This window comes from Littorina saxatilis, unplaced genomic scaffold, assembly GCF_037325665.1.
Source record: "Littorina saxatilis isolate snail1 unplaced genomic scaffold, US_GU_Lsax_2.0 scaffold_481, whole genome shotgun sequence".
NCBI classification, from domain to species: domain Eukaryota; kingdom Metazoa; phylum Mollusca; class Gastropoda; order Littorinimorpha; family Littorinidae; genus Littorina; species Littorina saxatilis.
Window position 1 is genome coordinate 49,545 of NW_027128125.1, and position 23,295 is coordinate 72,839.

General features: G+C 43.4%; 1 protein-coding gene and 2 long non-coding RNA genes across 3 annotated transcripts in view; 1 reads left to right on the plus strand and 2 right to left on the minus strand.

Annotated features, from left to right (window-relative positions):
* LOC138956479 (uncharacterized) overlaps positions 1-22,543 on the plus strand; it is a 71,587-nt gene extending 49,044 nt beyond the window's left edge. The window contains exon 3 of the long non-coding RNA XR_011452672.1: positions 22,417-22,543. This is a non-coding gene — a long non-coding RNA (uncharacterized lncRNA). The remainder of the gene's footprint in view (positions 1-22,416) is intronic.
* On the minus strand, positions 4,153-9,936 carry LOC138956482 (uncharacterized). The gene is made up of 2 exons (XM_070327826.1): positions 4,800-9,936; positions 4,153-4,571 (listed from the first exon to the last, which is right to left on the minus strand). Exon 1 carries the CDS (start codon positions 9,277-9,279, stop codon positions 5,419-5,421), a length of 3,861 nt encoding a protein of 1,286 aa, XP_070183927.1. The 5' UTR covers positions 9,280-9,936; the 3' UTR covers positions 4,153-4,571; positions 4,800-5,418.
* On the minus strand, positions 10,405-11,503 carry LOC138956483 (uncharacterized). The gene is made up of 2 exons (XR_011452676.1): positions 11,052-11,503; positions 10,405-10,823 (listed from the first exon to the last, which is right to left on the minus strand). It is a non-coding gene; the product is annotated as an uncharacterized lncRNA (long non-coding RNA).
* Positions 22,544-23,295: the final 752 nt, after the last annotated feature.

A 23,295-nucleotide genomic window follows, 5' to 3' on the forward strand; every position in this document is an offset into this window, starting at 1 on the left:
TCAGCCCAACTAAAGACAGTATACTAGGTTAGAGGTGGGAGGTTTAGGATTGTTGTGATGTTATACATGAAGGAGTTGCCTGGGCTACATGTGATCTGTAAGATGATCTTTTGTGGCAGCTGGTCTAAGTAGCCTAAGTACGCGTTGCTTTTCCAATCCCCCATCACCTTGACAATTTCCCCCGGCACACCACAACTCAACGCCCACGCGGCACCACCCCGCCGAAAGCTGTGGCTGGAGAAGTTTCCCCCAGCAACAGCGGTAGTCAAGCGCAGTTTCTTATTAAAGTCTGATCCTTTCATCGGGAAGACCTGCGCCTTGGGGTCCATCGGCCCCAACAAAGGTAACACAGCGGTCACGGCAGACACTGGACACAAGGGATGGAGTGACATTGCCGGGGGCTTAATTTCAACAGAGCGCTCTTTACGCTGAATCGTTTTGCTCCATTGGAGCGTTATTGACATGCCCGTACCCAGAATAACCACCTGGTCTCTTGTGAGCTGCTTACAAGGATCGAAGTTCCCGTTGTCCTGAAACAAGTTCGATCTCCGGAGAACTCCGAAAAAAGCACCAAACACGCAGCCCAGAACACAATATCTTGCCTACACTCAAGGTCCAGCTGGCTTTTTATTATGTGTAGTAATTCAGGGGTGATTGGGGTTGGCTTATCAGTGGCACACCCCTTGCATTTTTCGATGCCCTTAAGTGTTGTCTGGACGTACCACGAGTCCCTGAATGGGTGCGGCAAGCCGCTTTCAAGATGAAGAATGCGAATAATGTTGATGTATTGCTTGATGGAGGACGGTTTCAAACCTCGGGCTAGGTACGCTGCGTATTGCGCAACAGTCTGCTCGTTCACAGGCACTGGCATTATGTCCATCTCCCCACAGAAACGTAAATACGAGGTAAGGTGGATGCGGTAAGTCTTCCTAGTGTTATCAGAAAAGGCACTTGCTCTGTAATCCAACACTTCTGCCGTCAGTTGCGCCCCTAATGGGGGCTGCTGGTCTGAAAAACAAGGAACAACAGGGCTTGGTCAGACATATGGTCACACAGGTTGATGTCGGGGGGTCTCCCCCGGTGCCAGAATGTCAACAGACGCACTAAGTCTTCGCGCCGTCTGGGCTCATGGAGGCGGGAAATTGTGTCAGCCATGATGTTTACACTACCAGCCACATGTATCGCCGCGATTTTGCAGTTCACTTTTGCACATTCCCACGCCATTTTACGGAGCAGACTGTTCACATACTTATTAGTCGATCTGCCCTTATTAATGATAGCTTTTGCGACAGTACTATCGGTATGAATAATCACTTCTTGTCCGCACCACATCGGAGCCCATCGTGTCACTGCTTGCACCACAGCGCACACTTCTTTATAGTTAATATGTAGCTCCTTTGCTGCCTGCATGTCTTTTTCAAAGATGGTGTACTGCCAGTCACCTTGCCAAAAGGCACCCGCTGCAATATTACATGCATCTACATGAACATGCTGTTTTGCATTGTGAAAATAATATACTGTGCCGTTAAATACATGCATAAAAGAAAGCCACCATTGTACATCCTTATGAAATTCGCCAGATAGTTTCGCTTTGTGTCGCTGCTGCTGAAGGGGTTTAATCGTGTCCAGTATCCGCCGCAGAAAGAATTTTCCTCCTCTGACAGCCTGACAGGCCCAATTAAGGGACCCCGCTATGCTTTGTAGCTGAGTTTTTGTCGCGCGCTTCTTTCCTCGGATCTGGAGGAGTCGCTGCCGCAGTTGCTGCAACTTGTCACTTCCAAGTGACAGGGTGTTGTTTCGCGTGTCGATGTCGACACCGAGAAACGTGATACGTTGAGTAGGCCCCACCACCTTCTTCCAGCTAATGTTGAAACCCAGTTCCCTCAATAATCTAATTAAAGACAGTAACATGTCATTGCACTCTTGTCTGGTAGCTGCTACCAGAAGAAAATCATCAATATACGCTAACACACCTGACATGCCTTTCCGTGCCATGCATCTGCGAATAGCTTGCGACAGGCGATGGAAGTGTGATGGCCCTACGTTGCTGCCAAAAGGCAGCCGACTGTCAAAGAGATAAGTAGGTTTCTTTTCACCTGTGAAATGCCATTTCAACCCAGTCATACAATAATCGTCCGGACTGATGCATACTGACCGATAGGCGGACTGCAAGTCTACTTTTGCACACCAATACCCTGTCTTCGCTAGGGCGCACGCGTCAGATACGGTTTGAAATTTAGCTGACTCAGGTATAGAATAGTCGTTCATTGCCCTACCTGTGGGTTTGCTAGCGTCATGGATCAACCTGATGCTGCCATCATCCTTGGGAATCGCAGCGATAGCGCTTACCACAGTTGGTTTTCTACTAGCTACAATGTAATAACCTTTTTCTATCTGATCTAATAGCTCTTTTTCCACAGCTTTATGGTGTTCGTTCGATGACCTATGGTTTGTTTGCTCTACGTCTAGTACGCCTGCCCTACTCTCTTCTGTTACACGGAAACCGTTTCTTATGCCATCTAATAAAAAGGTTTTGTCGTGATCGCCTTCTAGCACCTCGTGCCACATTTGAGATTTAGCATTAATGGAATCACTATTTCCGAGAAATTCGCACTTATTGGAATCTAGCTGAGGGAACGGGCTGTTGAAGGTGGGGCCTACCGTTTTGTCGGCAATTCGTTGCGCTGTGTCCTAGGCTGGGGAGGTGGTAGCTGTCACTTTGTGGTCCTTGCCGGGGTGGCCCATGCCGCAGGTGTCGCAGACGTGGAGGAATCTGCAGCGGGACCCATAGGGACAGTCGCCTTTGTTGGTATACAATAAGCACACTTCCTTCCCGTTGGGTCCCGCTGGTCGCCCGGAACCGCCGCTGGCCGTCGTAGCCTTGCCGCCCTTGTTGTCTTGGACGCCATGCTGGAGCCGGTCCCGCAGGATCACCGTGGACAGGTGGGGGTTGGGGGTTCCCCACTTGAATCCGCTGGACGACTGGCGCCTTCTGTACTCGTCGTCGTACAGAAGCACCGACTGCCACAAGTATCTGGCCCCCAGCTCGCCTATCATCTCTGTGTACCGGAGGTAGGCGGTCGAGTCAAACCCGGGCTTCTCAGCACTCAACTTCGCCATGATGCGTGCGTTTGCCACAATCCAGTGGCAGGGGGAGACTTTGTCAAGTTTTGGTCTCTGGTTGAGTTTTAGGATGACACCTCCCCCGAGTGTCACCTCTTCCTCGGCCGCCATCGACCCCGGCACAAAATCCAGAATGGAAAGATAGGAGGTCTCACCTGTTGGCTGCAGTGACAAGCCGCCTAACAGTCCCTGGAGTGGTTCCACGCTTTTTTCCTCAGTCACCCGCTGGGATAGTGGCCCTCCCCCGCTTCGCTTTTGCAGGGCCGCCACTGCTACTCTCAGCGCTACGTAGTGGCCACGCTTGAGACCCAGGCCCTCCAAATCCTGGGCAGTCGCATTTCTCAGCACATTGAGGGTGTTCAACTCCTCATCCTGGAGAACTTTAACCACCGTTAAAGGCAGATCTGTTGCCCACGCTCCAAATTCGAAGTCCATATTGCAGTAAGAAATAGTTGGCATATGCCCGCTGCGCCGCGCTGGTAAGGACTGACCACAATGTGTTGCTCTCCCGTTCTTATAGACCCCCGCTGATGCATCACACGTGCAAGCCCCCCGGCAACATGGACATTGCGGCTGGGCTATTCTCCTTGACTTTCACAAGTCCTCTCTCCCCTCTCTTTCTAATTACGGGCCTAAGTGTTGATATCCTGCTTTACTACCCTCTCTTCCCTACCTGCCAACACTGATCCCTTTAGGCCTACCTCAAGTATCTAACATCCTCCTCCTCCACCCGCGGCTAATCTGTCTCGTTTAAATAGAGTTTATCTGACGCTGTCCGCTCTATCTAAACTCACACTTAATCATATCTGGTCTGTCACAATCCGATGGGAGGATTTTCACGTGTCCGGCTCTTTCAAGATTGAATCTCGAATTTTGTTAATGTTGTCTAGGGTATGATTATTTGGCGGCTGTTCGCTTTTATAGTTAGTGATATGCGTGGTTCCTTTTAACTTAATTGAACGATAGACAGACTCAAAAGTATCGACAGAAAGAATAAACACTGGAAGCAACTGGACGAACACAACTACAATGAGTGAAAAACGGCTTTAATTTTGGTTACTCATCTTCATGCATCGACGTACTCGGCACTACAGGTCAAGTATCAGGTGTGAGAGGTTTGATCTTGCCGAAATGAGCGACTGTAAGCTCTCGGAGTGTTTATACACGGCGTCGGTGATGAAGATGATGTCTTTAAAGTTTAATGTCTTGACGATGAGTTCAACGGTGATGATGATGTCCTTGATGATGTGACGAACGATGTTGAGGATGCTCTTGATGTCTTCGACGATGAAGTGAATGACGATGATGATGCCCTGGATATCTCGGCGATGGGGTGACGGTGATATCAGTTCTTTAACACGGTTCCATCTCTCTCTCAGTTGGCGTCCGATTCATCTCCAGCTTGCATCTACACGAGCGTCTAACCAGCATCTAAACAGCATCTAAACCTGTCGATCAAAGTGAAAACAACATGTTATCATCAGCTTTATGAGCCTAACGTCTATCTAATCATTCTGACCGTTACTTACAAACAATGGAATTTTGGATTTCGTCCAACTGCTTCGCCTTTGAAACACACAAAACAGATGAACGTAGGGATGAAAATGTGCCGCTCTACTTCTGAAATGAAGAACGATATTATTACTTCCCTTTTTCCTACTTTAGCAGTTTCTTACCTGCATAATTCAGGTTTGTGATGAAATATAACTCCCGAAAAAAAAAGCTTGAATTGTTCTCCAAAATGGAACGAGAATCAACTGATCTTGGTGAATGGACTCAAAGTAAAACTCTACGCTACGAATATAGGCCTTCGCACGTGTCTCAAAACAATTCAATAAAACAACTCTTCCATACATCTTTTAACGCGAAATACAAAAGACAAATATCTCAAGTCTTTATTGATAGAAATCATCGTATGAATTTGCAAATCTAATAATCTTTCATACGGTGTAGGCGTAGAGATCTATCATAACCATTTCCAACCTCGTGTTTTCCTCTGTGTCATTCTTCCTTTTTGACGTCACGCTTTTGACGTCATTTCTCTTTACGGCGTTCCGTCTCGCAAGGAAATGACTTAAGGGTGTCACCCATGGAAATAAAATCCAATGTTACTATAATGCGTAACACACGCCCTTGGAAAGGAAGATTTTATATAATCTATGAACATGCATAATAGTTACATTAATACTATATGTGTATAACATTCTACTAATTGTTTCCGTGGATCTATGATCAGAATTCCCTTCACAATCAGGTAGTATCTCTGAGTTGTGACGACCATTGCCATGGTCTCCCTCAGTTCATGGTAGCACGGCTGAGGTAGTCTGCTCCAATGTTGTCTTTGCCGGGAATGATCTTCACGGTGAAGACGTACGGTTGAAGTTGCAGTGCCCAGCGCATCAGTCTGGCATTGGTTGGTTTCATCCGCTGTAGATACTGAAGAGGTTGATGGTCCGTCTCCAGTATGAAATGTCTTCCGTAGAGATAACGCTCAAATTTCTGGATTCCCCAGACGGTCGCTAAGCATTCTTTCTCTACGGTGGCATATTTCTGTTCTGTCTCTGACAGCTTCTTGCTGGCATACGCGATCGGCTGTAGACCTTCTCCCTTGTCTTGAAGTAGAACAGCTCCCATTCCTTTGTCTGAAGCATCAGTTCTGAGGATGTATGGGAGTGTATGGTCTGGCATCTGGATGATCGGTTGTTCAGCTAGCTTGGCTTTCAGTGTGTCGAACGCCACCTGACAGGCAGGAGTCCACTTGACCTTTTCCGGTTCTTGCTTTTTGGTCTTGTCTGTCAGTGGTTCAGCGTTGTTCTTGATGACTTTATTTGCTTCTCTGAAATCATTGCAGAAACGTACTGCTTTACCCTGTGCTTTCTTCACGATCACTATCGGAGCGTTGTAGGGTGAAGTGGCTGGTTCGATAACCTTCAAATCCAACATCTCCTTCACTTCACGTTCCACCACGTCCACTAACGCATGAGGTATGGGTCGTGGTTTCACGTACACAGGTCGATCATCAGTCATCTTGATGTTGCAGATTTCTAGAGTCGTAGCTTGTGGTACATCAGTCAACGATGCGCTGAATTCTGTACATGCGTCTCTGACTTCACGTTGTTGTCTTGCCGTCAATGTGTCATCTACATGTACATCTTTCTCATTCTCGGTACGTTTTGTAGACGGAATGAGTATGCTGAGATCAGGTCCCATGTTGGCGAATCTTTCGTCATCTTGTTCTTCCAGATCTTCGACGACTATCGCGCTCTGTTCCACCACTTCTTCTGGAAGTTTCTCTGGTTCAGCGATCATTTCTCGTTCATGGTACTCTCGCAAAAGGTTGATGTGATAGACACGAGTTTGTCGACCCACTTTGATCTTGTAATCAAATGAGTTGATCTGCTCCTCGATCACGTATGGTCCCTTCCATGCAAGTTCTAGCTTGTTGTGTTTCGTTGGCAGTAGAAGCAAAACTCTGGTGCCGACAATGAGTTCTCTCTTCTTCGTCTTCTTGTCGTAGAAGTGAGCTTGTCGTATTGCTGACTTGGTGAGATGGTCGCGGGCGATCTTGCACGTTTCTTCAATGCGATTTCGCAGATCAATAACATGTTCAGCTGTCGTGCGTATCTCGTCGTTGCTTTCTTCTTCCGTCCACAGTTGACGCAATACTTGCATTGGTCCACGCACTGTCCGCCCATACAGAAGTTCGAAAGGAGAAAATCCAAGCGAATCTTGGGGAACTTCTCGGTATGCGAACAGTAGTGCTGGCAAGTACTGGTCCCACTTGGTCGGTTGTTCAAAAGTCATCTTCTTGAGCATCGCTTTCAAAGTTCCATTGAAACGTTCTACAACACCATTGCATTGAGGATGCCAAGGTGAAGTTGTCAATCCCTTGATTGCGAGCAGTTGGTTGACTTGAGTCATCAACTCGCTGGTGAACTGCGCTCCGTTGTCGGTCAATACTTCTTCTGGAAGTCCCAATCTTGTCCAGAATGTCCATAGCGCGTCAGCCACGGTTTCTGCCTTTATGTCTTTGAGAGCAACAGCTTCAGGATATCTGGTCGCGAAATCCACCATCACTAGGATATACTGCTTCTTTGTCTCAGACATGGGTTTGATTGGTCCTACTATGTCAACGGCTACACGCTTGAACGGAGTTTCAATCAGAGGCATCTTTCCCAGAGGTACCTTCCTCGTCCGTCCTTTTGGCATAGTACGTTGGCACACGTCACAAGAACTGCAGTAGCGTTTGATGTCACCCACGATCCCCGGCCAAAAAAAATCTTGCCAAATCCGTTCTCTTGATTTCTTCTGTCCGAGATGGCCCGACATCGCCGTATCGTGTCCGGTGGACAATACCTTTGCCCGCATCTTGTGAGGTACTACTACTTGTCGGTGGTCCTTTCCTTGCTTGTCACTGTATTGGCGATATAACACGTCCTTGTCATAGATGAACTGAACTCGCCCTCGAGTTACATTCGTTCGTGCCAACACATGTAATTTCTCAAGGCTTTTGTCGTCTTGCTGTTCTCTCTTTAGATCAGCAACGGTGAAGATCTTTCCTTCCATAGGAAAACTGGGAATTGACGCATTCCCCTCCTCTTCACGTTTTTCTTGTCCTCGGGTAACGGCTGTTGCAGTGGTTTCAGGGATTACGGTCTCACGGACTGGATATACAGGTGTCTCGATTTTCTCCGATCCTACACCCATCGAGTTTCCAATCAACACAGGATGGACAGGATTCTCCATGACGCTAACTTCGGTTTCTCCCACGAAGTACGGCGTGTCCATGTAAACGTGTGCGACCGATAGTTTCTCTTTCACTGATTTCTTCGCCAAAGACGTTTCTTTTGTGCGCGTAGTAATCTTGCTAGCTGGTACTAGTTTGGAATCAACAATCGTAGAGGTGCTTCCGGTGTCGCGGAAAGCAGTGACTACCTGGCCTTCAACTACGATTTGGGACAGTTTGGTGAATTTCTTGTGAACACATTTGTCGCACAGTTGATCATGTGTCGCATTCCCCTCGACGTCATTCTCGTCTTGAAATGCGGCACTGGCTGATTCATCTTTCGGAGGCTGGCGACAATCCTTCTTGAAATGGCCCAATTTTCCACATCTGAAACATTTGACGCTGGTTCTGCTTTTATTTCCTTCGTCCTTGTCCTTGTTTGTGGAATTCGTCCCGTGTGTTGCCTTGTGTCCTCTCTCTTCAGGTTTCTTCCCATGTCTACGGCTTTCTTTGGGTCGGTTTTCTTCGTAGAGAGTTACGGTGTCGATCACGTCATCAATGCTGTTTGGTTTTCTATCCTTCACGTACGTGACGAGTTCAGTAGGCATGCTTTCATACACTTGTTCCGTCAGTATGAGGTCTTTGAAATCATCGAAACTTTCTCCGATATTGGACATTTCAACCCAGCGATCGAGGAACAAAGAAATCTGAGTAATGAACTCTTTGTACGAGTCAGCGTTTTCTTTCCGTGTGTTTCTGAATCTTTGTCTGTATGTTTCCGCGGTAATCTGAAATCTTTCCAGCAAAGTCTTTCGGAGCAATGCGTAGTCGCGTGCATCAGCGACTTTCATCTTGGTGTAAGCAGTGCGTGCTTTACCTTTTAGCAGTGCGGACAAACGTACAGACCAAGTGTTAGGGTCCCAGTGTGATGCTTCAGCATGACGTTCAAATTGCAGAAGGAACGCTTCTACATCGTCTTTGTCTTCGAGGAATGGTAACTTCGGTTGGTAGTTATCGGTATCGCGAGGTCTATGATTTCTGTGATTGTTATTGTTCTGATTTCCTTCTTCTTCATCGCCTCCGCGATCGCGTGAGTTTGTTGCGCGAGCTAATTCGACCTGAATCCTCAACTCCTCGAGTCGAGTTTGTTGCTCGCGTTCTTCTCTTTCACGTTCAACACGGTCGGCACGTTCACGTTCACGTTCAGCGTCGGCACGTTCACGTTCACGTTCAGCGTCGGCGCGTTTACGTTCAGCATCGGCAATTTCCGCACGTTCAGCACGTTCACGTGCACGCTCCGCACGTTCACCATTCTCACGCTCACATTCCAGAACAAAATCACGCAACTCAGATCCCTCCAAACCAAGTAACTTCCCTTTATCCATCAAAATCCTCGTCGCTTCCAGGGCTGCATCCACTGAAGTATCCATCTTACCTGTCTGGCTTTCTACGTCAGTCTCACCACACGCCTTCACTCCAAATTTGAGGACGTGCGAAGTTTCTATATCGGGTACTGTGCATGGAGTTTATCTCATCACAGACTATCTCGAACCTACTTCGCATTTATGGAAAAAATCAGTTATTACAAACTGTAATTGAACAATGTGACTGTCAACTCGTAACCATTCGTTCTGTGACCTAGAGTGGTCAATACAACTGCGGCTCGACTCCCAGTATTATCACTCTAGTCTATCACCATACGTAATCCAACGTATATAAAGATCCCACGGTTTCTATCTAGAAAATTTCTTAGAACTAATTGAAGTAGCTAATTTCAACACTAAGAAAGTATCCGCGATCTTCAATATTATGAATAGTTTATTAGCTAGATACTCAGACTCTGTCCATTGAATCTGTCACCACAAATAGTCAAATGACTTTTCCCATGTGCGTGAACGTAAATAAACTAGTTCAAAATGTTTTTGCGAAATATCTCCATTTCGACTTCCTTTTTGTTTCGTTGGTTCTACTTAGAAAGGAATTTGAGCCGTTCCCCAACAGAATGTTGCCAACTAATCCTACCTGCTAGAACTAGATCTACAGGTAGATGAAAGTGATCTAACTTTCACTTTCCAGTTTTGTTTTGTTTTTCTTCGAGAGTTACATTTTGTTTTTACCTTCAGTAAGGTTGTGTTATTTAGTTTACCTTCATTAAGGATGTGATCTACAGTGAGTTTTTACCCATACTACACTATAGTTTTCCTTTAAATAAATACACGAATAAACATATACTAATTACTTAACTAATGAATGATCAATGAATACACACAAACCACACAAGACAATTTCTTCACATGTATCTAAACGAAATAGCCTATCCCGGACGAGGCAACCAATATGTCACAATCCGATGGGAGGATTTTCACGTGTCCGGCTCTTTCAAGATTGAATCTCGAATTTTGTTAATGTTGTCTAGGGTATGATTATTTGGCGGCTGTTCGCTTTTATAGTTAGTGATATGCGTGGTTCCTTTTAACTTAATTGAACGATAGACAGACTCAAAAGTATCGACAGAAAGAATAAACACTGGAAGCAACTGGACGAACACAACTACAATGAGTGAAAAACGGCTTTAATTTTGGTTACTCATCTTCATGCATCGACGTACTCGGCACTACAGGTCAAGTATCAGGTGTGAGAGGTTTGATCTTGCCGAAATGAGCGACTGTAAGCTCTCGGAGTGTTTATACACGGCGTCGGTGATGAAGATGATGTCTTTAAAGTTTAATGTCTTGACGATGAGTTCAACGGTGATGATGATGTCCTTGATGATGTGACGAACGATGTTGAGGATGCTCTTGATGTCTTCGACGATGAAGTGAATGACGATGATGATGCCCTGGATATCTCGGCGATGGGGTGACGGTGATATCAGTTCTTTAACACGGTTCCATCTCTCTCTCAGTTGGCGTCCGATTCATCTCCAGCTTGCATCTACACGAGCGTCTAACCAGCATCTAAACAGCATCTAAACCTGTCGATCAAAGTGAAAACAACATGTTATCATCAGCTTTATGAGCCTAACGTCTATCTAATCATTCTGACCGTTACTTACAAACAATGGAATTTTGGATTTCGTCCAACTGCTTCGCCTTTGAAACACACAAAACAGATGAACGTAGGGATGAAAATGTGCCGCTCTACTTCTGAAATGAAGAACGATATTATTACTTCCCTTTTTCCTACTTTAGCAGTTTCTTACCTGCATAATTCAGGTTTGTGATGAAATATAACTCCCGAAAAAAAAAGCTTGAATTGTTCTCCAAAATGGAACGAGAATCAACTGATCTTGGTGAATGGACTCAAAGTAAAACTCTACGCTACGAATATAGGCCTTCGCACGTGTCTCAAAACAATTCAATAAAACAACTCTTCCATACATCTTTTAACGCGAAATACAAAAGACAAATATCTCAAGTCTTTATTGATAGAAATCATCGTATGAATTTGCAAATCTAATAATCTTTCATACGGTGTAGGCGTAGAGATCTATCATAACCATTTCCAACCTCGTGTTTTCCTCTGTGTCATTCTTCCTTTTTGACGTCACGCTTTTGACGTCATTTCTCTTTACGGCGTTCCGTCTCGCAAGGAAATGACTTAAGGGTGTCACCCATGGAAATAAAATCCAATGTTACTATAATGCGTAACATGCACTACTGGAACTTTTCCTCCTGACTGGCGAAAGGCCATAATTATTCCCATCCCGAAACCCGGAAAGGATCATTCGGATCCAAATAATTATCGGCCGATTGCTTTAACCAGCTGTCTTTGTAAGACGATGGAGAGACTGGTGCATGAGCGGTTACTGTGGCACTTGGAAAGGATCGACGCTTTGGACATAGTCCAGTGCGGTTTCCGAAAACATGAAAGTACAACAGATCATTTGATTCGTTTTGAATCGTTTGTTCGTAACGCTCTGGTAAGCGGAGAGCAAGTTGTGTCCGTCTTGTTCGATTTGGAAAAGGCGTATGACACAACATGGAAGCATGGTATTTTATCAGATCTTAAAACCTTAGGGTTTGATGGGAATCTTCCCATTTTTATTTCAAATTTTCTTGCCGAAAGGGAGTTTAAAGTCCGAGTAGATGCTACTTTCTCCGATTCTTTTGAACAGGAGATGGGAGTTCCTCAAGGGAGTATTTTATCACCCTTACTTTTTAACATTAAAATCAATAACATCGTCAAACACGTCCAGTCTGGCATCGACAAATCTCTTTTTGTTGATGATTTTCAAATTTCTGCCAAGGGAAAAACACTAGCTCGGGTTGAACGGCAGCTTCAGCTGTGTATTTCCAAAATTCAAAAATGGGTTCAAGAGAACGGGTTCAAATTTTCCCTGGCTAAAACAGAATGTATTCATTTCCACAGGCAAAAACATCAAGTTCTTCAGCCTTCTCTTTTTATAAACAACCATAAGATTAAAGTTTCTAAACAAGTCAAATTTCTTGGTCTGATTTTTGACAGCAACCTTTCTTTATTACCACACATCAAATATTTAAGAACCAAATGTCAAAAGGGTCTCAACGTTCTCAAAGTTATAAGTCACACGGATTGGGGGGCTGACAGAGCAACTTTGTTACGTCTGTATCGGTCTCTTGTCCGTCCACAGCTGGACTACGGTTGTATTGTTTATGGTTCTGCAAAGAGAAATGTCCTCAAGGCCTTAGATCCTATCCACCATCAGGGTCTGAGAGTTTGTTTGGGTGCTTTTCGCACAACACCAGTGGATAGTTTGTACGCCGAGTCGCGAGAACCTCCTCTGGAGATCCGCAGACTTCGGCTTTCTATGAACTACTACCTAAAGCTAAAGGCAAACCCCGAAAACCCTGCTCATGAATGTGTTATTAATCCCATTCTGAAGGACACATTTTTATCCAAACCTACTGAAATACCAACTTTCGGCATACGTATGCTTTCTGAATGTGAAAGGGCTGTTATAGATATTGATTCTGTCTGTGACGACAAGAAACACTCCACCCTGGCAGTTGGAAAACCCAACCGTCAATTTTTCCCTAACTTCTTTCAAGAAGAATGAAACCTCGGACTTTGTCTTTCGGCAGCTGTTTCTTGAGCAGTGCTCAAAGTACACAGAGTATGAATTTATTTTTACTGACGGCTCTCTCAAAGACGATTCAGCTGCTGCGGCAGCAGTTTCTAACAAGAAATTACATCAACCACTTCAACTCCGGCTCCCTAATGGTTCGACGGTGTATTCGGCGGAACTTAGGGCCATCATCTTGGCATTAAAATCAATTTATCAATCCAGACATCAGTCTTTTTTGATTGTATCTGATTCGCTTTCAGCTCTTGAAGCGATATCCACCAGAAGGTTTACTCATCCTTTTTTAGTCGACACTCACGACCTTCATACTAAACTTATTTCTGAAGGCAAGATTATCAAGTTTATGTGGGCGCCCAGTCATAATATGGGCATACACGGCAACGAGGTTGCTGACAAGGCAGCAAAGGATGCTCTAGATTTGACGGTTGTTACGGCTGGTACTTGTGTGTAAATGTATGTATGTGTGTCGTTAATACGCTATCAGAAAAATGCGTGTGTTATTTCTGTTCACAAACTCCTTTCTCACACACACACACAACACTCGAACAAAGCACAAAGGCTAAACACAATTCCTGCCCTTTGCCCTCATACTTGTATTCAAGTGATCACACATTAACCAACAATCACAACAAAATATCAATATAATATCTCATCCACTCAAAGACTCTTTCATCCAATATAACATTATTATCTCGAGTAAGATGAAAGGAAAGTCTTTCCCTCGATGATGTCGTCCTTGCTGATTCTCCGTTCAAGAATCACACATACTAGAATGATTCACATGTCGGCTCACATTTCAGTGGCCGTACATCTCTGCCGTGTAAAGGCAGAAGGAAGCAAGTCCACGAAACATAGTTTCGAGAAAATCGACATTTTCTGTTTGCATCTCTGTTTTGGAATGAAAAGCTTTAAATGATTTGTTTGTTTGCTGATAACATGTAGGGCATTATTGTGCGTTTCTGCCATGAATATTAAAACCCTCATTTGATTCATCACTTAGAAATAATGATTTTTGTGGACTTACTGCCTTTTGCCGAATTAATTCCCTAAACTCATTCACTCAAAAATAATGGTAAAAGGCAGTAAGAGGACATACTGCTTTCTGCCAAATTATATCCCGACTTAAATCTTATTTTTAAAAAATGGCAAAAAGCAGCATTGGACTTACTGCTTTCTGCCATATTATATCCTGGTCGATATATCTGGCTGAGAAAAGGGCATAGAGCAGCAAGTGGACTTCTGCTTTCTGCTAATTTATTATCTCCGAAAATTGAAAGTAAAAGAAAATACACGCCAGACTGCTTTTGGAACTTTTTTTCAAATGTGACTTTACGTCCAGTGATTTCGTGAATTTCTGAATGCACAAACAACTTCCTTGGTGAACAATTTGTATTTTCTTTTGTGATTAACTGAGACAAATGTTTTCGTTTTCTTAAATATCAACACATGCTCAAGTTAGTCTTTGTCTTGGTTCCTCGTTTTGCTTATCATTCTGTGGTCGCTCACTCATGATTAACTTTATTGTTAATCCGTTCTTGTGTAATTGATATCGTTTAAAAAGACCATTATTTTTAATACAAGTCTTGATACTCTCTTTTGATATTCACACGACAAATATTGACTTGAACGCAAGTCTTTTAACATTAAAATAAAAATCTAAGAAAACGTTTACACACACACACACGCTTTTTTTCTTGCTGCTTGTCTGTAACACACACACACACACACACACACACACACACACACACACACACACACACACACACACACACACACACACACACACACACACACACACACACTCTTTTCCTTTCCTTCTCACTGTCTTTCTCGCTTTCGTTTGCTAATAAGAATACGAATCCAGGATCTGACAATAAGACGTTTTATTTATTGAGTTTGACTAACGATTTCCAAAGGACACAAAATTAAAGCAACAGCATGACAAAAATAACTAGTGTGTCAAGCCGCCATTATACCAGAATTAAGAATAGGTCATCGTGCAGTCTTGATTTCCAAAGTACACAAAATTAAAGCAACAACATGACAAAAAGAACTGGTTTGACAAGCCGCCATTATACCAGAATTAACAATAGATAATCGTGCAGTCTTGATTTCCAAAGGACACAAAATTAAAGCAACAGCGTGACAAAAAGAAATGGTTTGACAAACCGCCATTCTACCAGAGTTAACAATATTATCGTGCAGTGTTGACTTTCAGCTGAAGTGTTCCACTTTTGAACAAAATGTGTTTAATTAGTCTTGAAAACTGTGTGATGAACTATATAATAATAAATAATAACGGGCATTTATAAAGCGCCTTATCAGAAGTTCAAAGCGCGTGACAACAATACATGTATACAAAAATCATACAATCACTGTCAGATTCAAACAACACATCATGCACATCTCACATCCCCAGACTCTATACTAAGGAACTATCCGTAGTGTTGTTGGAACAAGTGAGTTTTCAAATTGGACTTAAAAGATGAAATGGATGGAGAGTGACGTAATTGAAAGGGGAGTGAATTCCATAACTGAGGTCCATAATACGAAAACGTGCGGAAGCCATGAGCCTTGCGTTTAAAGCGACCTTGACAGAGAAGTCGAGCATCATCAGAAGAACGAAGGGTGCGAGAGGGAGTGTAGAGAGAGACCAGTTCAGAAAGATAGGCAGGTGCCGATTCAGAGATGATATTGTAGCAGAAGCAGGCAGCTTTATACCTAATACGTTCAGATACAGGAAGCCAGTGAAGTTCTTTCATGAGAGGAGTGCAGGGTTGTCGATGCTGTGCTCTGAAAATGAGACGTGCAGCAGAGTGTTGTACTTTTTGCAAGGGTTGGAGAGTGGAGTCAGGGCAGCCTATGAGAAGGGAGTTGCAGTAATCTAATCTGGACAGAATGCAGGATGTAACGAGAGTTTTAGTGGCATCAACAGTGAGAAATTTTCTTATGGAACCTATTCTTCTGATCTCAAAGTAACATGTCTGACAGACTTTTTTGATGTGTTGTTTCATTGAGAGGTGGGAGTCCATGATGAACCCAAGATTCCTAGCACTATCAGAGAGAGAAATGTCACTAGAACCTACTGTGATGGAGGCTGGAAGGGAAGTGGTCGAAGAGGAAGCTCCAGAGAAAAGAAGAAATTCAGTCTTGTCATCATTTAACTTGAGCATATTGTTTGTCATCCATGATTTAATATCTGAAGTGCAGTTTTGGAGAGTGTGCGTCACCGCTTGGATTTCTGTAGGCTTGCATGCTTGTTGGAGTTGTGTGTCGTCTGCAAAGAGGTAGTGTTTGACTGCGTGTTGCTTGATGACGGCAGAGAGAGGAGTGGTGTATAGTACAAATAAAACTGGGCCTAGAACTGATCCCTGGGGAACGCCGAAACAGAGAGGAGATGGAGGAGATGAGAGATTATTGACAGACACATACTGACTACGGCCCTGTAGATATGAACTAAACCAGTGAAGAGCGGTAGAGTGAATGCCAAAAACAGATTCGAGACGAGAGAGCAGAACAGAGTGATCGATCGTATCGAACGCAGCTGAGTTATCCAAGAGAAGCAGAACTGATAGGTCATCATTATCCAGAGCAGAAAGAATGTCATTCACAACACGAAGCAAAACAGTCTCGGTGCTGTGGCCAGCCCTATACGCTGACTGAAGAGGGTTGCAGAGGTTGTTGGTTTCAGGGTGGGAGAAAAGCTGACTAAGCACTACTTTTTCCAGAATTTTAGAAATGAATGGCAAGTTGGAAACAGGCCTATAGTTTTTCAACTGATTTTTATCCAGAGATGGTTTCTTGATCAAAGGTTTAACTACTGCAGTTTTCAAGTCCATTGGCACAGTGCCAGAAGTGAGAGAAGAGTTGATTATGTTGGTTATGATGGGAAGAAAAAGGTCAAGGTTTTCATAAAACAAGTTGGTGGGGATGGGGTCTAGCTCACAAGACTTTGGCACTGTGTTCTTCAAAATCTTCAAAACAAACTGCTCAGATACAGGAGTGAAGCTATCCAACAAAGAACCAGAGAATTGTGAAGCCGGAGGCGAAGCCACTGGTGGAGGAAAGCTATTTCTGATGGTTTCGATCTTCTCAGTGAAGTAGTCAGAAAATACAGTTGGCAGGTCCTTGGGGTCATGGGTGGTAGGGAGGCTGGAAACCGTCTGTTTTCCAAGCAGAGAATTGAAATGTTGAAAAAGTTCTTTGCATGTTCTACTACCTATAATCTGGGCAGAGAAGAAAGCAGTTTTAGCGCCTTCAACTAAGTCATTTACTTTGCGTTTGATGGTTTCAAAACCATATAACCATTTGTAGTTGTACACCATGCGCGCTACATTTGCTAGTAGAATGACATAGTAATTCACACACTGTCCACAAACATTGTAGTTGAGTGTTCAATTAGCAAAACCACAAACCTGCAAACTATGATGTAGTATATTCATTTATCACCCCATCTACCCCAGTTACAGTCTACATCACTTCTAAAACTATTCACTGACATTCTGCCATCCGACTGATGACAATTATCAACTACAGCGATTAACTGGATGTAGATTTGTTTCCATGAGCCTGTTTGGATAACTAACAAACAACATACAATCCCCCCACCCCCTCCGCCTCCTCGTCCCCACGTTCTGCATCTCTGCGCTCAGCATCTGTTATTGTCAAACTGAAAATTGTCAGTAATACTCTTCTTCCTCTTCTTTGGCCCATAACCGTCGTATGTTGCTGGCATTTTCATTTGGGCAAGGTCCAGTGGCCTCTTCACCTGCAAGCCGAGGTGGGTGTATCTCGCAGTTGCAACCTGCCAGCAACGCTTACACATCTGTCAAATGAAAAAGGCAGCAAAAGTGAAACATTTTATTGACCCTCCTTCACATCATCCTTTTCCTCTCCCGCGCACATCACCTCCCCCCCCCCCCCTCCGGGCTACTATAATGACAAACGATTACTGCTGCTGCTGATGATACTAATACTACTGCAACGAAAATGATGTAAAGATGTTGCTCGTTTTAAAATATACCTCTTCAGCCCGAGAAAAGAAAGGAATCAAAAACTGTTGCACGCTATTTTTGGCTGTGTCAGTGAAACATACCTTGTTTTGGGCCCTTGAACATACAAAAGGGGCAGTGGTGGAGAGTATCCCTCAGACTGTGTGCTGCAGCTGTCGTCGCTGCCTGTCCCACTTCGAATCACATTTCTGTCAAATACAATAGGACATAATACTTATTCCGATGGTTGGAAGCACAAAGAGACCGGAGAACAATCCTCCAGTATAATGTCATACTGTTCCAGATCTAACACGCTGTCAGTGCTCAAGACCACAAGTCACTCATTCTAGATCAAAACAACTATCTCTTTGTATTAGAAACATGCTAAATGCATCCATAAATATCATGATGAAAATAGCAGAAGTGAATAGTCAAGAAGTCACGGTGGAAGTAGCGTACAACAACAAAACTATAATAAATGGGCATTTGAACTATGGCATTTTACTTGCTAGCTCCGTAATGCAAGTGCACATTGTAATACCCAAATCAGTCAGAAAATCAGTGTTGTCGTTGTAAATTCCCATACACCTATTGAGAGAAAGAGTCATTTCAGACCGGAACGCAAAACTGCCAACAACAAAAATGAAACAAACAAACCAACTTACTGTTGCTTCGGATAGTTGAACACGTCGGCAGCTCTCATCGCCATTTTCCCCGACAAAGGCCAGGGAAATAATGATACAATAAGCTTAGTTCTGATTGGTTAACCGCAGTCAAGATTACAAAAGGGTGAACGCGATTGGCTAATGGACATTGAGCACTAAGCCATGCAAACTCGTTTTGAGGCTTGCAAGGAAGTAAGTCCAGTGCAAACCTGAAAACCAAAAGTCCTTGGACTTGCTTCCATTTGTCGATTTTTATCCTTCGATTACATTTTTTTAGTGGACTTACTTCTTCAAAAAGTCCATAAATATTGATCGCACATCTTAGAAATTTTGACACAAGATGCGCCTTTTTCCCCTCTGCATTATGATATGAAAATCTCATTTTTACCAAATTTGGACTTACTGCCTTCTGCCAATACACGGCAGATCTATTCTGGATTCATCCAATCCGTTACTACACCACTTAGCTGGTTATCTTCACTTGCCAACTCACAATACAGTGGTTACAAGTTTATTCTGGATTCTCACAATCCGTTACTACACCACTTAGCTGGTTATCTTCACTTGCCAACTCACAATACAGTGGTTACAAGTTTATTCTGGATTCTCACAATCCTATTTCACATACAAAGTTCTGTGGGTGCGCACACTCTTTCAGGTCGCACATGTATGTTTACTCACGAACCAGCGGGTCCGACACTTGCACCATATTCATACATAATATGGGGTACACACGAGCTGCAAGTTCTCCAGCGCTGCGTTACACTTTACGTTTACTCACAAATCAGCAGGTCCGACACTTGCACCATATTCATACATAATATGGGGTACACACCAGCTGCAAGTTCTCCAGCGCTGCGTTACACTCCTGCGCCGACACTACTGGTCCTGGCCGCAAGGAGGGGACGCTCCTCTTCTCACCCCTCTACCCTTCCAGTCGGGCGCGTCCTTGCTCCCACCGGGATGCTGTATTCTCACAGCATTTGAATCATACCAGATTCATGCTCAGTAGCCACTAAACAGTCGGCTCACTGCTACTTGAGCAACATCTGACAACAGCGTAGAGTGAACACCCAGTTTCCAGAGCTGCCAGCGTGGAGGCGCAAGGTCGGTCTTGAGACAAGCAGTACGTATCTAGTCCGGAGGGATTACACCAGAATGGATACCTCGCTTAGACTGCAGCTAATGTCATAACAGCCGTCACATACAACACAGACAAGCGCAGGCAGAGCAGCAAGCAGGTACAGGCTATATGCAACCAACCACCATGACACGGACTACAACCCTAGACTAGGGTGGTCCAAGGGAGGGCATCCTATTGATACCGCACACACCAAGCACACATTCGTCCCCTAGAGTCTATATCCTTGAGGTGGATAGAGGCTCCTTAATGCCCCAGCTGTCAATTTATTATTTAGATTTTAAATATTAGGTCTAGCGCCAAAACGCACCGTCCGATTGTCTGATCAGACGATCCGGCTGGCCACACAAAAATAAATTCTTTGACACTAGGTAGTTTTAGAGAGATGAACAAAGCCCACCACTTTCCTTTCGCCACCTCATTTTCTCTTGCCCGCTCGAATGCGCGCGCACAGCGAAACTCTACAGTGCGTCTTGTACATTTCGCGGTTTAGACGTTACGGCAGAGAAATTCTGTTCGCAGCAGAAGCGCTGACAACACATATGCGATTAATTTGCAACCCGAAGCTCTACTCATAAAATGTATTACTGTTCAAAGTGAGACAGTTCACAAATTAAGGTCTGCCCTATAAATATAAGTATTCTATTGATATTAGGGAAGAAATAGAACTCTAAAGTCGTGAAGCGGCAATCAGCTCCTGGCCGCCATCTTTGATTTTCCCCAGCGCAACCTAGGGAAATGTATGCTACAGAAATCCAGTAAAAGATTGACTTGAGCGTCCTCTCCAGGCCTTAAAGTAGAAAGATATGAACAGTTGAAATTACAATCAGGTAACCTATATCCAATAAATTAAAGGTTTCAATACAAAAATAACCAAAACATGATTACAAAGTTAACGAACGTAGATTCGCAGAATCGCCCAAATCAACGAAAGCCGTTTGTGTTTTTGGTGTGAATTTCGTTTCACCGATGACCGGAAGTGACGTGTACGCAACATTTGTGATGCAGCATTTCCTTATATGGCACGAAAGGAATGTGGTTGGTTAAAATGAGATCGTTCTAAATCAAGCTAATTGCTCGCTCTTTACGTAGGGCACCTAGGATGTTCTTAAGGGGTGAGTGTTTAAACGAAAGGGTGTTTGTACGTACTGTGTGTAAATGCCTCACAGTGTCTGTGGTGGTTTACGGGAGGCTGACTGTGCCTTTAAGTAATATATCTTTCGGTTTGATTGCAAGCATCACTCAGGATTGCCCAGTTACACACGTGTGCACGTTTATATTAAATTGCCCAATTTTAATTCGAAACAGATAGAATATTTGCATTTCTAAGACTGTCACGAAACGTCGTTGTGAACCTGGAAATTGTGCTCAATAGCTAAAACAGCGCTTCACTAACATAACAACAAGTCGCGTAAGGCGAAAATACAACATTTAGTCAAGTAGCTGTCGAACTCACAGAATGAAACTGAACGCAATGCCATTTTTCAGCAAGACCGTATACTCGTAGCATCGTCAGTCCACCGCTCATGGCAAAGGCAGTGAAATTGACAAGAAGAGCGGGGTAGTAGTTGCGCTAAGAAGGATAGCACGCTTTTCTGTACCTCTCTTTGTTTTAACTTTCTGAGCGTGTTTTTAATCCAAACATATCATATCTATATGTTTTTGGAATCAGGAACCGACAAGGAATAAGATGAAAGTGTTTTTAAATTGATTTGGACAATTTAATTTTGATAATAATTTTTATATATTTAATTTTCAGAGCTTGTTTTTAATCCGAATATAACATGTTTTTGGAATCAGCAAATGATGGAGAATAAGATAAACGTAAATTTGGATCGTTTTATAAATTTTTATTTTTTTTTACAATTTTCAGATTTTTAATGACCAAAGTCATTAATTAATTTTTAAGCCACCAAGCTGAAATGCAATACCGAAGTCCGGGCTTCGTCGAAGATTACTTGACCAAAATTTGAACCAATTTGGTTGAAAAATGAGGGCGTGACAGTGCCGCCTCAACTTTCACGAAAAGCCGGATATGACGTCATCAAAGACATTTATCAAAAAAATGAAAAAAACGTTCGGGGATTTCATACCCAGGAACTCTCATGTCAAATTTCATAAAGATCGGTTCAGTAGTTTAGTCTGAATCGCTCTACACACACACACAGACACACACACACACGCACACACGCACACACGCACATACACCACGACCCTCGTTTCGACTCCCCCTCGATGTTAAAATATTTAGTCAAAACTTGACTAAATATAAAAAGCACGCTGATTATTAACGGAGCAAACAGCATAACACCACGGTTCCTTCAAAAAAGTGCTTGCCAGGTCAGAGTCGAATTTGTCGGTCTTTCATTGTACATCTAAAAACAAAAATGGTAAGTTATTGGAACATTTCAATCACAGGTACTACGACCCAAATGTTTTTAAAGTGGACTGACAGACAAACACTTATGATACAGACAATGAATTTAGCTTCGAGTGTGTTTCTGTTTCCTCAAGAGACTGTGATTGTAATGCAGTATTGTGTCTTGAAATGAATAACTTAGCAGTCTACCTTTTTTTTTCTTTCTGTCCTTGGATAAAAAAAACCACCGTATTGATATAATAACAATGTAAACGTCTTGTTGAGGCCAGTTATGTTCAATAACATGTGTTCGTCTGTTTGTAATATTCCTGTGTCTCCGTTTCAGGCTACCAAAACCGCTTTCGGCAGAATTTCATGTATCGATGCCCGACCAACCACTACCTTGGGGGAATTTATAGTTATCACGTCGATTCTCAGGAAGACAGACGGTGGAAGTACATGTGTTGCTATAACCCAGGTAATCCCGGTACTGTACGATTATAGACATTGCCTAGTCTCCCAATTAGTTTTAATCCCGATACTGCACGATTATAGACATTGTCTAGTCTACCAATTAGTTTCAATCCCGGTACTGAACAATTATAGACATTGCCTAGTCTCCCAATTAGTTTCAATCCCGATAATGTACGATTATCGACAGTGTCAAGTCTACCAATTAGCTTCAATCCCGGTACTGCACGAGTATAGACAGTGCCAAGTCTACTAATTAGCTTCAATCCCGGTAGTGCACGATTATAGACAGTGTCTAGTCTACCAATTAGCTTCAATCCCGGTACTGCACGATTATAGACATTGCCTAGTCTCCCAATTAGCTTCAATCCCGATACTGTACGATTATAGACATTGCCTAGTCTCCCAATTAGCTTCAATCCCGATACTGCACGATTATAGACAGTGTCAAGTCTACCAATAAGCTTCAATACCGCTACTGTACGATCATAGACAGTGTCTAGTCTACTAAATCGCTTCAATCCCGGTACTGTACGATTATAGACAGTGTCTAGTCTACCAATTAGCTTCAATCCCAGTACTGAACGATTATAGACAGTGTCTAGTCTACCAATTAGCTTTAATCCCAGTACTAAACGAATATAGACAGTGTCTAGTCTACCAATTAGCTTTAATCCCGATACTGCACGATTATAGACAGTATCTAGTCTACCAATTAGCTTCAATCCCGGTACTGTACGATTATAGACAGTGT